General features: G+C 37.0%; 1 protein-coding gene across 1 annotated transcript; it reads right to left on the bottom strand.

Annotated features, from left to right (window-relative positions):
* Positions 1 to 4174: 4174 nt before the first annotated feature.
* Positions 4175 to 5131, bottom strand: LOC107158058 (olfactory receptor 3A1). Its single transcript, XM_015504506.1, has one exon. The coding sequence runs from the start codon at positions 5120 to 5122 to the stop codon at positions 4175 to 4177; it is 948 nt and encodes a 315-aa protein (XP_015359992.1). The 5' UTR covers positions 5123 to 5131.
* Positions 5132 to 13875: the final 8744 nt, after the last annotated feature.

The following is a 13875-nucleotide window of genomic DNA, read 5'->3' as shown; positions in this document are numbered from 1 at the left end:
TGGACTTTAAAAATATTATCTTATTTGTCCTTTAAAAAAACTTTATTTCTCTTTGTGCTTCACCTTGGATAATTTTTTCTTGATCTTCCAGTTGGCCTATTCTTTCTTCTTTCATATCCATTTGACTGCTAAATATGTTCATTAAGATTTTATTTAGGAAAGTATGTTTTTAGTTTTAGAATTTCCATTTTATTATCTCTATTTCTACACTAAGATTTGCATTAATTGAAAACATGGCTTTTTAATAACACGGGGTTTTAGGGTAGTTATAATAAATGCTTTAAATATTTGTTAGTTTCAACTTCTAGTTCATTTCAGAGTTGGACTTGATATATTTCTTTTTCTAGAGAATGTGTTCCATTTTCTTGATTCTTCATATGTTAGGAAATTTGGGGTTGTATTCTGGACACTGTGAATATTAAGTTATGGAGATTCTAAATTTGGCTTTTTATGACTGTATATTTCATCAGTTAATTCTCTTGGCTGGGCTTAACTACAGACGCACTTCTTGGGTGGCAGTTCTGGTTTTAGTTCAAATATTTTTCCTTTGGCTAAATAGATCATGTACATTATATATGTGATCAAGCTTGCATTTTACTGTGATGAGACAATTACTACCAACTGAAAATTAGAACACACAGAAAATAATATTTAGATACATCAAATATTTGACATTTAGACACATGTAAAAGTACTAGAAAAATATCACTGACACATATTTATACACAGCATTTCAATGGAAAAGTCTTTTTTTTTCCTAAGTATGAACTGGAACAAATAAGGTGAAGTTCACAGAAATGTGAAACTTAATTTGGGAAGTAGATGCTCTAAACAAAATTAAATATAAATGGGAAATTGGGGACTATATTTGCAACATATATGGTTAAGAGTTACTATCTTAAAATCCAAAGAGTTTCTCCAATCATTATAAGCATTGCACAACATATACATATATGAAAACATTTACTTCACTATGTACAGTTAAAATAAATTTAATTGAGATAAAAATTCAAAATTTAAAAAAGTAAACTAGCCTAAAGTGGGGGAGGGAGCTACAGACAATTTGCAAAGAAGAAAAATACAGATATCAGAAACATATATAAAAATCTATCTAACCACACTAAAAAACAAAGAAACTCAAATCATAAAATTATCCCATATTTTATCTAATTTCCAAAGATAAAAGATATAACACCCATAAAGTCAGAGATGTAAACTAATAGGCATTTTCATACATTGCCATCCAAGATGTAAAATGGTGTGTATTTTTTTTTTGGCAAAAGAGAGCCAGAATACTTACCCAATTTTTATTTTGCATTGTATTTCCTTTATCATACATGTCATCTGTTCTTTTCAGTTGTATGGAGATAATTTCAGATGTACAGAAAAGTACATAAGTATTGATTTCTTATTTTTAGCAATTGCAAAAATAGGATGTAAGTTTAGTTGCATGGATGGAGTTTCATTAAATATATTAGCTTATATATAAAATGGAATATTAATCAGCTTTTAATATGGATAAGACAGATTTGTAGGTTTATGTAAAGAATTATACTATGAAATGGAAGAGGTAAAAGTAAATTGCAAAACACTATGATGTTTGGAAAACATACATGTGTGTCATATCCATTTAACTGCTAAATATGTTCATTAAGTTTTTATTTAGGAAAGTGTGTGTGTGTGTGTGTGTGTGTATCTGGTGTATGATTGTGCATGTGTGTGTTCTGGAAATTTAACAACAAATTCTTAACAGTAGTTACTTTTTTGTTGTGGCTATGTGTAGGAAGGTGGCGATGACATTCTGTAATGTGTGAGTTTTTCCAACATGTTGTATTTCATATTCCATGAAAAACTTAAGTCTTGAGATATTTTTACTTTGGAATTAAAAAAAAAGAGGAGAAAACAATTCCAAAGGAAAAGAAATCTCTTGAATGGTTAAAGAAACCCTATGATCCTGGAAGGTGAATAGAGAGCTGGAATTTTCTTTGTGATGCTGAACCCAGTTACTCTGCTTGGCTCCAGTGATGATGGTGGAGACAGTCATCCCTTGAGGCCCGAGATGAATGGCTGATGAAAAAAATGCTAGAGGCATGAGGCTCTTGCAGGCAGAGAAGACACTCCCTTTCCTTGCAAGGCCAAATACTGGTGGGCAGACGTGATGGTGGAAGACATGGTGACTCTCAGCGTTAACAGATTGAGACAGCCCCTCTGTTCACTCAGGATAGTGCAACCAGAGGACACCAGTGAACCAGAGAACCGTGATGATTACCTCGTGCCTTCTGCCAGGTACAGGCCCAGAGAAGGGAAAGAACTTATTCAGAGTCACAGACGTTGTGGATGGTAGAGGTGATGACCTGGGAACCGTGTCATGTCACAGTTCTGGCCCAACACTTTTCTTGACCCTTGAAGGAAGCTCACACTTTTGTATCCTTCAAGTTTATCTGATGACTCAGAGAATCAGGAAAGACCCGTGTTTTCCCTGTTCTTTGACACTGTTGGCAGGCAAGAATTGTAATTTGGGAAGTTGGTTGCAAACCTTGATGATATTAAAGATCTAAGTTGGGTAAAAATATCCAGGACAAAATATTCTTTTCTCATCTTATAATCCTTCCTGACTTTCTGAAAGCATCTTTATCTAGAGAAGTGGAGAATGAGCTCCTGTGCATTCTTTAGCACATTCAGCAAATATGAAAATGTTATTTTCTTTGTAGTAAAAATATGGACTACAATGATGGTTTCAGGACTGCCAGAACTGGTTATTGTTAGATAACACAGTATGGGAAACCCACATCTTTCATCCATTTTCTCTCTCTATTGATCTTTTAACAGTCTTAAGTCATCTTTTCCAGTTCCCCAATTCTTGCTCATTCCCCCACCTTCTCTCTACTTCATTTGGTCCTCTCCAATACTTCCTTTCTTTCTTCTCAGCCTCCTTTGCTTGCAACTCTATCCTATTTCCTCCCTATTCCTCATTTTTAATTTTTACTTTATTACAAACTTTCCATCTCCAATCTTGTTTTCCTTCTCTCTTCCATATATCTTGCCTTCTTCTCTTTTTAATCCTGCAAATCCCTTCACCCATATCCAATCTCATGGAGAAACCAAATCATAGGTGCAGGTTAAAGAAAAGATTTCAAGAAGTGAATAAAGAAATATCAATATCACCAGAGAGTTGGCAGGAAGGGGCCATCAGAACTGAAAAGGATGCTGGAAGGAAGATAGAGCTAAATAGTGGCTGGACTAATGGCTGGAAAACAGGAAACAGGATGAGCCAATGTTCCAGGTCAGAGCCATACTCCCCTACAGACAATGGAAAATTTAGAGAAAGAAGTCATCATGTGACTTGCATTTATAGTTATAGATTGTCTCAGCTGTGAGGGTTGGCGAATAAAAGTGAGAATTTAGGGGGAAATTTCATAATGAGTAATCTGGGATTATTGAAATATTTAAAAAATGTTTAGATAGTAAATTCTTTTCAAAAGACTTGACGTGTACGGGGAAGGATGGATGAGGGAAATCCATTTCTGTATCATAAGACATATCATACATATGAAGGGAGTTTTGGCATTTGGAAATATGTCTGTGAGCTGTACCAAGCTTCATATTACTTAGGGTTATTGGAGACTATTTAGCTGCATAGCTTTCCTTTTGCCTCTCTGTGTCTCATGAGATCTTTGTATCACAGGAAAAACTACTTTTTCCATTTTGTTTTACTTTCTAGGGTTATATTTCAAAAACCCGCACAGCCATATCTGAACTTGAGGGAAAAATATGATCTCTTGGCAGGGTTGCGGGGGCGGGGGGAGTTCTGAAATGCTTTTGGAACCCAAACTATAACTGAGTCTATGTCCTTCCACTTAGGATATGAATCTACAAGCATTTGCATGTTCTTACATTTCACCTTTACTCAGTAAAGGGAAGTCACAGTAACTTAAGATATAATTTGTTGAAGGGACTGGCCTGGTGGAATCTATAAACCCATTGTCTATAACTGGGTAGGGCTTCTTTGGGAAATGATAATTATCCCTTACAAAAAGTCCTCAAGTTCAGGGGGATAGAAGTTGTTCTGTACTATTTGGGCTAGTTCTTGGCTCTAGAGGATTTTTTTCTTTAGACCAAAAAAAAAAAAAAAAAAACAAAAACCACACAGGGAGAAAAGACACGTGAGACTTCCTTAAACCAGTGACCACCTCCCCAGGACCACCCTCCAGAGGGCAGCCTGCACATCAGGGTTCCTGAGGCTGTAGATTATTGGGTTTAGCATGGGGTTGATGACAGTATTAAAAATTCCAACAGCTTTATCCTTATCTGAAAGTTTGGCTGAACCTAGTCTCATGTAGTTAAAAATACCAGAACCATAGAATATGGCAACCACAGTGAGGTGGGAGCTGCATGTGGAGAAGGCCTTCTTCCTGCCCTCAGCTGAGCGGATTCGCAAGACTGCAGCTGCCACGTGGATATAGGAGGTGACAATGAGAACCACAGGGGTTCCTGCCATTATGAAACCCACAGCGAAGAGCAGCAGCTCGTTGAGCTGGGTGCTGGAACAGGAGAGCTGGAAGAGCTGGGGGAGGTCACAGTAGAAGTGATTGATCACATTGGGGCCACAGAAGTTGAGTGTGGATATGGCCACAGTATGGGTCAGTGCATTGGTGAAGGCACAAGCCCAGGATGCAGCCACCAGTATCCTCTGGACTGTCTGGCTCATGCGGGTGCTGTAGGTGAGGGGCCGGCAGATAGCCAGGAATCGGTCATAGGCCATGGCTGTCAACAGAAAGCAGTCCACCCCAACCAACAGATGGAAGAAGAAGAGCTGAGTGAGGCAGGCTCCATATGGAATTGTATGCTTGTGGGACACAAGACGACCCAACATTGAGGGAATAGTGACAGTGATACACCCAATGTCCATCACGGATAGGTTCCCCAGGAAGAAGTACATGGGGGTGTGGAGTTTGGGTTCCACCAAGATGGCTGCCAGGATGCTGAGGTTGCCCCCAACTGTGACCACATAAGCAAGGAGGAAAAGTACAAAGATCACTGGCCATAGCTCTGGTGTTTCCACCAATCCCAGTAGGATGAATTCGGTAACTGCTGTTCCATTGGCCCCAGATTTCGGCTGCATGAGTTCCTGCAGGGAAAAACCCAAAGACGAAAAAAAGAAATCAGTCCTCTAAATTGGCTTATTTAACCAAAAATAAGCTTTCTGTATTCTCAGGCCTCAACTAAATTCCCTCTGTCCAAGAAAGGACTTTTCTATTCCCCACGCCACACTGTACTTAACTCCTTCACTACATCTACTTCAATACCTTTACTTCTTGTGAGGTACCAGGACAGGTGACATTACCACTCTGGACTTCCTTCCCTCCACTAGCTGAAATAATCTATTTGTAGGATTAGGAGGCATAAAACCCTTGAGAAAAATATATAAGCAAGAAGTATACTTCTGGTCTGAATACATAGGAGTAAATCTAGCACTTTCTCTTCTCAGATCTCATCCTTTACCAAACCAAGCAGAAGAATAAACATATAGATTCTGTCTTCAAAGAAACAATTAAATATCTAAAACTCCAATCCATAAAACAGAATGGAAGGATTTGAGAACAGTGGAGATCAAATAGGAGAGTGGTAAGAAGCGGAGAGAGGGAATCCATGGCCGTCAAGAGCTAGATAAGTATAATTCTGTGAAAAAAGGGGGCAGTCAAAAGGACCAATACTGAAAGAACTTGTTTGCAATAACAAGAGTAGGGTACAAAGTTTTGCATCATTTTTTTTGTGTGTGTGATTTAGAGTTGTATTCAAGAAGCAGAGGAAGGGCTAAATGAAGAATCAAATACACAGGCAAGTTGTAATCTAATACACAGACTACAGATAAGGCATAAGATTAAAAGTGAGAGAGGAAAATATACCATACCAGCTCCAAATTACGTGTCAACATAATTTGGAGCTGGTATGGTATAAAGGCTAAAATAAATTCTCTCCAACTTGAAATCACAAAGTGAGTTTCTGCTAGGCCAAAACATATTCTTAGACTCTCCTGACACAAGAAGCTTACAAATACTTAGTTTAGCAATAACTCACTTCAGTCAAGGATTCAAAAACAAGTAACCACAGGATAGATACAAGGATTCCATAAGAAAAAGAAAAGAAAGAAGAAAAATAGTAAAGAGGTAGAATTCAGCTCATGGGAGGATCCTGCCACGGAATGGATGAAAATGGGGATCAAACATTTCAATCTATAAAAAAATCTCAAGGAATAATTTTCCTTTATAAAACAAGAAGACAGAATAAAAATATAAGAGCTGAGGGAAGAGGTAATAAAAAGAACCTAAAATATGATCTTGAAGAAGACAAGAAAAATGTTAAAGAAAATTTATAATAACTACAGGAAGAAAAGCAAAATTAGAAACAGCACAATGAAAAAAATTCAAACAGACTCAGGAACAGCATTTTTTAAAAAGACAAATGAAATGAAAATAGAGGAAAAAATGATAAACACAGGGCTAGACAAAGGAGATTCAACAGTTGTAAAATTGGAGTCACTAAACAAGGAAAGATAATGGAAAAGACCAACAATTTAAAGGCAAATTTTAATGAGAAAAATTTTCAGAAATAAGAGTGTATTTGAATCTACAAATTGAAGGGGCAAAATTTATACTGAATGTTCTAGGAAAAATTTATATTGAATGCCAGCATTGTTACATGCCATTGTGTTATTACTGATGATTAAAAACCAACCAAACAATAACATCAACAACAACAAACAAAAACAAAGGATAGGTAACTAGGAAGAGACAAAAACAAACACACACAAAAATAAAATCAAAACAGTCAAACTAAAAAACCCACAAACAAAAACCTCAGATAAATTCTAAAGAAAAAAAATTAAGATCATCTCTTTTTGCTCCAAAATAGCATTCAAAACAAAATATAATGGAAAATTGCTAACAATGCATTTTTCCCAAAAAGGTGATAAAAATATTACAACTATTTAGATTATCACTTATCATTCAAATATAAAATTAATTTTGTGATGCAAGAACTCCAGGACTAATTGTTAACATTAGGAATTTTTCTGACTTTATTCTTTTTTTAAAATTTGTTCTTTTCTAGTTCTACATGACAGTGGAGTATATTTTGACATATTTGTACAAACATGGACTATATGTTACCCTAATTAGGATCCTAGTCTTGTTGAAAAAGGCAGACATTAGAGTTTTCAAACAGAGTTTAGAAAAAACAAACTTTGGTCAACAGAGAAAAATGAAAAATCTACAGTATATGAACTGGTGGTTAATTTTAAATTTCATTAACTATGGGACAAAGATAGTTATAATGGTAACCCTAAAACAAATCTTCCAAATTATGGGAAGAAACATTCCTGTAAAACAAAGACCTTACAGTGAAAGGATTTTTAAAAACACTATAAAAGCAAATAGGATGACATGAAAAAATAGAACAGAATTAGGATTAAACATACTTAAACAGGAAAGCTGAGCTGAGTGCAGTGGCACATACCTGTAATCCCAGCGACTTGGGAGGCTGAGGCAGGAGAATTACAAGTTCTAAACCAGCCTCAGTGACTTAGTGACGTCCTGTCTCAAAAATAAAAAATAAAAAGGACTGTGATGTTGCTCAGTGGTTAAGCATCCCTGTGTTCAATTCCTGGTACCACCCCCCCCCCAACTTAGTAAAGCTGAATGGGCTAAACTCATCTAGTGAAATAAGTGGATTTCAGATTGTATCTAAAAACATCTAACTTTAAGCTGAAGCCAAAGTATCTTGCCAAAGCAAAGTTAACTTAAAAAGTTGAAGGTAAAGGAATACCAGTTGATTGCAGTAAAAAATAAAGCAGGGATCATGATCTTAACAAGATCAATTTGAATTTGAAAAAAGGCCATAAGTGGAAAACCAGAAGAGCACTTTGTAATAATAAATGGTGCAAAAAGATATAATAGCTATGAAAATGAATGCTGCAAATGTGTAGCATTGATACATAAAGGAAGTTCAAGGAGAAATAACCAGAAACAGGATAACAGTGAGTGTATTTCAGTGACCTACAGTCCATAGAGAGTTAAATTGACAAAATAAATTGAGACTATCAAAAAACCTCAGTATGAGATGCAGCTCAGTGGTAGTGTGCTTGCCTCGCATGCTTGAAGCCCTGGATTATGTTCTTAGCACTGTGGAATAAGCAAACACTCCAGAAAATAGACAAAACCTTCAATATAATTATTCAAAAGGTGGGACTAATTGATATCTAATTCACATCAAGTGTTGTTTAAAGTCTAATTCCTATAATAAATCGTTTCAAATATTCATAGTGTTTCTGCTTCTTGGATTGATCACTGAATTGATATAATCATAATCAAAAGGCAAAGAACTTGGACAAAATATTTGCAAATGACAGCAGACACAGTGGCCAACTTCCCTAGTAGACAAAGAACTAGCTCATGTGTGTGTGTGTGTGTGTGTGTGTGTGTGTGTGTATACCAATAGATCCATAGGAAAAAGGACAAAATACATTAACATTTCATAGATAAAATATACGAATATCTCTTAAAACAAGAAAGTATGATTGAGTTTGCTTTTAACCAGAGGAATGCAAATTAAACTACCATAAAATTTTTCTCTTATCATATTGGAAAAGACTAAAATATTATGATAATTTGTCTAAGAATGATTCCCTAGAGACTGGCCTTCTGCAGAAATTGTCTATAACTGAGGTGTTGACGTGGTTGATTCTGATTCAGGCTGCAGTAGAGCTCATGCCACAGGTTCCACCATATCCTAGAGCTGCAGCTGCCAAGCTTGGACCTCAGCCTCCTGATTATGCCGGGGGTCGGGGTGGGGGGGGGGGGTGCTGGTATTTTTCCACTCATGCAGCCTATGAAAGTGAGGTGGCATCCCAGACTGTGATGGGCATGGAGGACCTGAGTTCCTGATACCATTTCTATTTCTATAAGTTTTCTCCCTATAAATGCTGCCCCAGTATGTTATCCATCTACTCTTTCTGATTTGTTTGACAGGATGTGGGAAAACAGACCCTCTCATTAGTGATCAATAGAATAAAAATGGATATAAATTCAAAAGAAAAAGGGCAATATGAAAATATCCTTTAAAATTATAAACATTTACCTTTTACCTATTTTCCTTTTATCTATTGGAATTTATTCAATAGTTATATGGTCACATGTAAAAGGTGACATATTGTGAGGTTATTTGTTGCAACTTTGTTTGTTCTTTCTCTTTTGCTCTTTGGCTTGTGATGATCTGAGTAATTTTGTTCTACTGTGCTCTCTTACCGCATTGTGCTGCTTTGCCACTGACCAAAGAAATAGGGCCAACTGATCATCAACTGGAACCTCAAAAAATGTGAACCAAAATTGACTTTTTTCTCTTTATAAGTTGATTAACTCAGAGATTTTGTTTTAGTGATAGAAAATTAACTAACACACATCTAAATAGACATTTCACAAAAGAAGATATACAAATGTCCAATAGATATATAAAAAATGTTTGTTATCAGTAACAATCAGGGAAATGCAAATTAAAACCACACTGAGATATTGCTTCACATGTGTTAGAATCATTATTATAAAAAAAGACCAAAGATACTAAATGTTGGTGAGGTTGTAACAAAAAGCTAACCCAGTACACTGTTAATGGAAATATAAATTAGTACAGCTATTATGAAAATGAATATGGTTTCAACCCCTCCAAATATCATATAATCTAGCAATCTTATTTGACTTATTAAAATCAGTAATGTTGAAGAACTATCTGCACTCCCATGTTCAATGACGCATTATTCATAAAAGCTAAGATGTGGAAGCAACTTAGGTGTCCATCACCAAATAAATGGACAAAGAGGCAGTGCATATAATGGAATACTATTCAGTCTTAAAAAGCAGGAAATTCTGTTATTTGTGGCAGCATGGATGAATCTAGAGGACATTATGCCAAGTGAAATAATCCAGGCACAGAGAGAAAAGGACTTTGGGTTATCATTTCACTTGTAATCTAAAAAACATTGAATTTGCAGAAGTAGAGAATAGGATGGTGGTTACCAGAAGCTGGGGAATGGGGAAAGAGAAGATGCAGATCAGACAGGAGGAATAATCTTCACTGATCTATTGCACAGAATGGTGATGGTGATAATTAACAATAATGCAGTGTATATTTCAAAATTACTGAAAGAGTAGAAAAAGTATATGAGGTGATGAGTTTGCTAATTAGCTTGATTTAATTATTTTAGCGTGTAAACAGGTAGTAAAACATCATATTATGCCCTATAAATATATATAATTGTCATTTGGCAATTAAAAGTAAAATAAAGAAATAATTATCCTAGTAGCAATCTTCATGCTCTTAAAGATGTTAAGAAAAGGTCTTTTTTTTAAAAAAAAAACCCTTTAATTAGTAGAATATCTGTTTGCCATATAAACCTCATAGCACAGGGGAAGATTTAAGAATACAAATATTTTCATGTGGTTAGCATATATCTGACAATAAAATCTAAAAATATTATGAAGAAAAAACATCATAAGAGAACAATGCTAGTCAGGATTATAGAAACAAAATGCTAAAAGTAACCACAGGAAATTTTAAAAATCAGTATATTTAAAAGAATAATTGATCATTATTAAGTTATAGCCTTCATAACAAATATGTCAGTATAGTTATATAATACATCAGCTCATTTGCCTGTAGACATGTGCTGCCACAGGTCAACACCCAATCTTCCTTTAAAAGAAAAAGTATTCCTGCTGTAGTTACCTAGGAGCGGGTTATTATGGTATTCTTCCTATTAATAACAAATTATCCCATGAATATCAGGAGCAGAGAGGGAGCGACTATTACATCTGTTTTAAATAACTGTCCTTGAATCATTAACAAAATTAGTGTCAAGAAATAAAAAAAAATGGTTATTTTTTGGAGAGAGGAAAAGGCTATTTGTCTATAAAAAAGAACCATCAAAATAATAGTGGCACAATAAAAAGGAAATATACAAAATCTCTTAAAATTCTTACTTCCAATATATTGATGGGAAATATAGTGAAAAATATATTCAGAAACACATTTTGGGGGTGGACACCAGGGATTGAACTCAGGGGCACTTGACCACTGAAACACATCCCCAGCCCTATTTTGTATTTTATTTAGAGACAGGGTCTCACAAGTTGCTTAGGGTCTCGCTAAGTTGCTGAGGCTGTCTTTGAACTTGAAATCCTCCTGACTCAGCCTCCTGAGCTGCTAGTATTACAGGCGTGCACCACTGTGCCTGGCTTACAGTGACATTTTTGACTTCAACATTCTCAGTACACTTTACTCTTATTCTACATGGCACATAACCTTAGCACAGTCATTTAGCTATTTATCCTACTTACTCAGTTCCTTTTAAGGGCAAAATTTGTGTCTGATTCATCTTCAGGAACTGTATGCATACACCCATTTTACTTATGAACACTTTCATAAATAAATGCATGACTGCACCAGCTGAAGAATAGAATTCCTGACAAAGACGGCATCCTGGTGGCTAATAGGAATTAGGAAAGGGTTTTTGGACAAGTGGAATTTATATGAGGGATGACTCCTTCCTTTTCCTAGTTGGGGGTGCAGGTGTCACAATCCATACACTGACATACAGCTTTTATAAAAGTTACACAAATATTTTTTTTTACAGTCAGAAGAAATATTTCTTAAAACCAAGTAATTCATGGTCAGAATGATAGATACTGTCTCGCTCTCAATCAATAAGAGACAGAGTATATGTCAGAGCTCTGAATCCTTCACTGGGCTCTCCATCCAGGATGTCTATGGTGGACAGGGTGGCAAGTGATCAGGGATGAGGAAACCCGTCACTTGTGGGGGCCATGGGAGTCCCAGCTTCTTTCATATGCTGTGACCCCTCCCTGCTCTGAGGCTCCAAGAAGTCCTTCATGCACCAGGGCTGGCCTTGGGGTCTGGCCAGGCTGCTCTGTAAGGACTGAATTTTAAGCAGGGAAATTGAACATTGAATCTCCTTCCACACACACCAAACAGAACCTAGAAACAAGCTGCCCCTGAAAAAGAGGGGATTGGAAATGTGCCTGGAGAAAGAGCCTCAGTCCCTGGGAGAGAGACTCTGCTCTTCTACCCACTTGATGTGTCATCCTGATCGAGTCTCTTATTTTTGCTTTTGAGATTTTGATTGCCACATCTGCGAAACCTGGAGGTCTGTCTCACTGAGAAACAGAAACCCTTTCTTTTGATGTGGGAGCAGAGGGAGGACCTTGAGAGAACTCACCTTGTGATGGCACAGAAGCCAGCAATCTTTCCTGGAAAGGGATGGGAGGGGTCACGAAGCTGCATAAGCTCAGTCAGCTGCACTGAAAGCAAAAGGGGGGTTTATATATATGGAAATGAGATAAAGAGAGGTGAGACCATCTCTACCGTGGGGCTTTTTCATCATAGTGTCAGCCTCTTGGGTCCTCAAAATTAGTCCCTAGGAGGAGGAGGGTATGGGGAGAGCCCAGGGCAAATCAATAATACAAGCCCTAATAAATACCGCAGTGGTGAAGCAACAGGGCTCACCCTGGTGAGGAGCTAGGATTTCTCTGATGTGTTCATCTCCACCCCCATGTTAGTCTATGGGGATGGTTAGGGGAAATAGTACAAAAACTAAATTTAACAGATGGGAACATCAAAAATCGGGTGTCCAAAGTCACCTGGGAGCTAGAGGTAGAGCCAGGATTGAATCTAGGTCCCCAGATTGAGGGTATTGATCTCCAGGATGCCTGTTCCAAACAGGATTTGGGGGTAGAGATAGAATGACTCATAAACCTGAGGATGAAGAAGAAACTTGCCTTGGATCTGGGAATAAGGGGGAAAACTCAAGAAAGAAGAGAAAAGTGGGAGAGGTCTTTTCCAACTTCAAACTCTTAATAAATCCCCAAGAACAAAGTGTATCCCACCCAGGGCCTATTAGTGAGGGCCAGAGGGACTGTGTCTTGGGAGCCACATAATGATCCTGGGAGAGGTGGGGGAAGCACTGTGCTGTGCTAGGAGAAGCTGGTGGCAGGGGACAGGGGGGAGGGGACAGCTGTGAAGTTGTTCTTCACTGTGATTTTCCAGGCCAGGCCCTTGGAAATTTAGAGTCTGATGACAGAGATGATGAAAGAGGAGAAATTAGAGCAGACTCTCAGCCCCTTCTCAAACAACTACTTATCCACCCAACCCCGGGAGGTAGCATGCTCTCTGTGGGAAACCTGTTTTATAATGGATAGATCTGTCTTCCATTTATTAGCAACTGCTGACCTCTTTGGGACCACAGTTTTCTTATCTGTGAAATGTACTTAATATCCCCTCTTAGGGTTGGTAGGAGAATTAAATGAAGTAATTCACAACATCCCTAGTAGGAAGCCACCAATAATATAGTACCATCAATAATGTTATTAACAACTGACAGCATGTATCACATGCATATTATTATGCACCTGGCACTATACCATGAGATTTATTTATTTATTTATTTATTTCTTACATACATGACAATAGTGGAATGCATTACATTCATAATTATCCATTCACAGCACGATTTTTTGTAACTCTTATATAAAGTATGTTCTTTAGTTGTATTAAATCTCAATCAAATAATCCAACAATTCTATGAGGTGGGTGCCTTTATTATTCCCATTTTATAAATAAATAATTGAAGTTCAAACTAATTCAGTAACTTACCTGAGACACACAGGAATTCGAGGAGTAGGGTATATAATCTCAATACCTTTGCCAACCTACTCTCCACATTCTTCCATTAGCTCCTTTTGACCAATGTAATTTTAGCTTCTGATTGTGGTGACCATTGCTGCCAAATAAATCATGGAATATGTTCCA

Source organism: Marmota marmota, unplaced genomic scaffold (genome assembly GCF_001458135.2).
Source record: "Marmota marmota marmota unplaced genomic scaffold, marMar, whole genome shotgun sequence".
Classification (NCBI taxonomy): Eukaryota; Metazoa; Chordata; class Mammalia; order Rodentia; family Sciuridae; genus Marmota; species Marmota marmota.
This window is presented reverse-complemented; position numbering and strand designations above follow the sequence as displayed.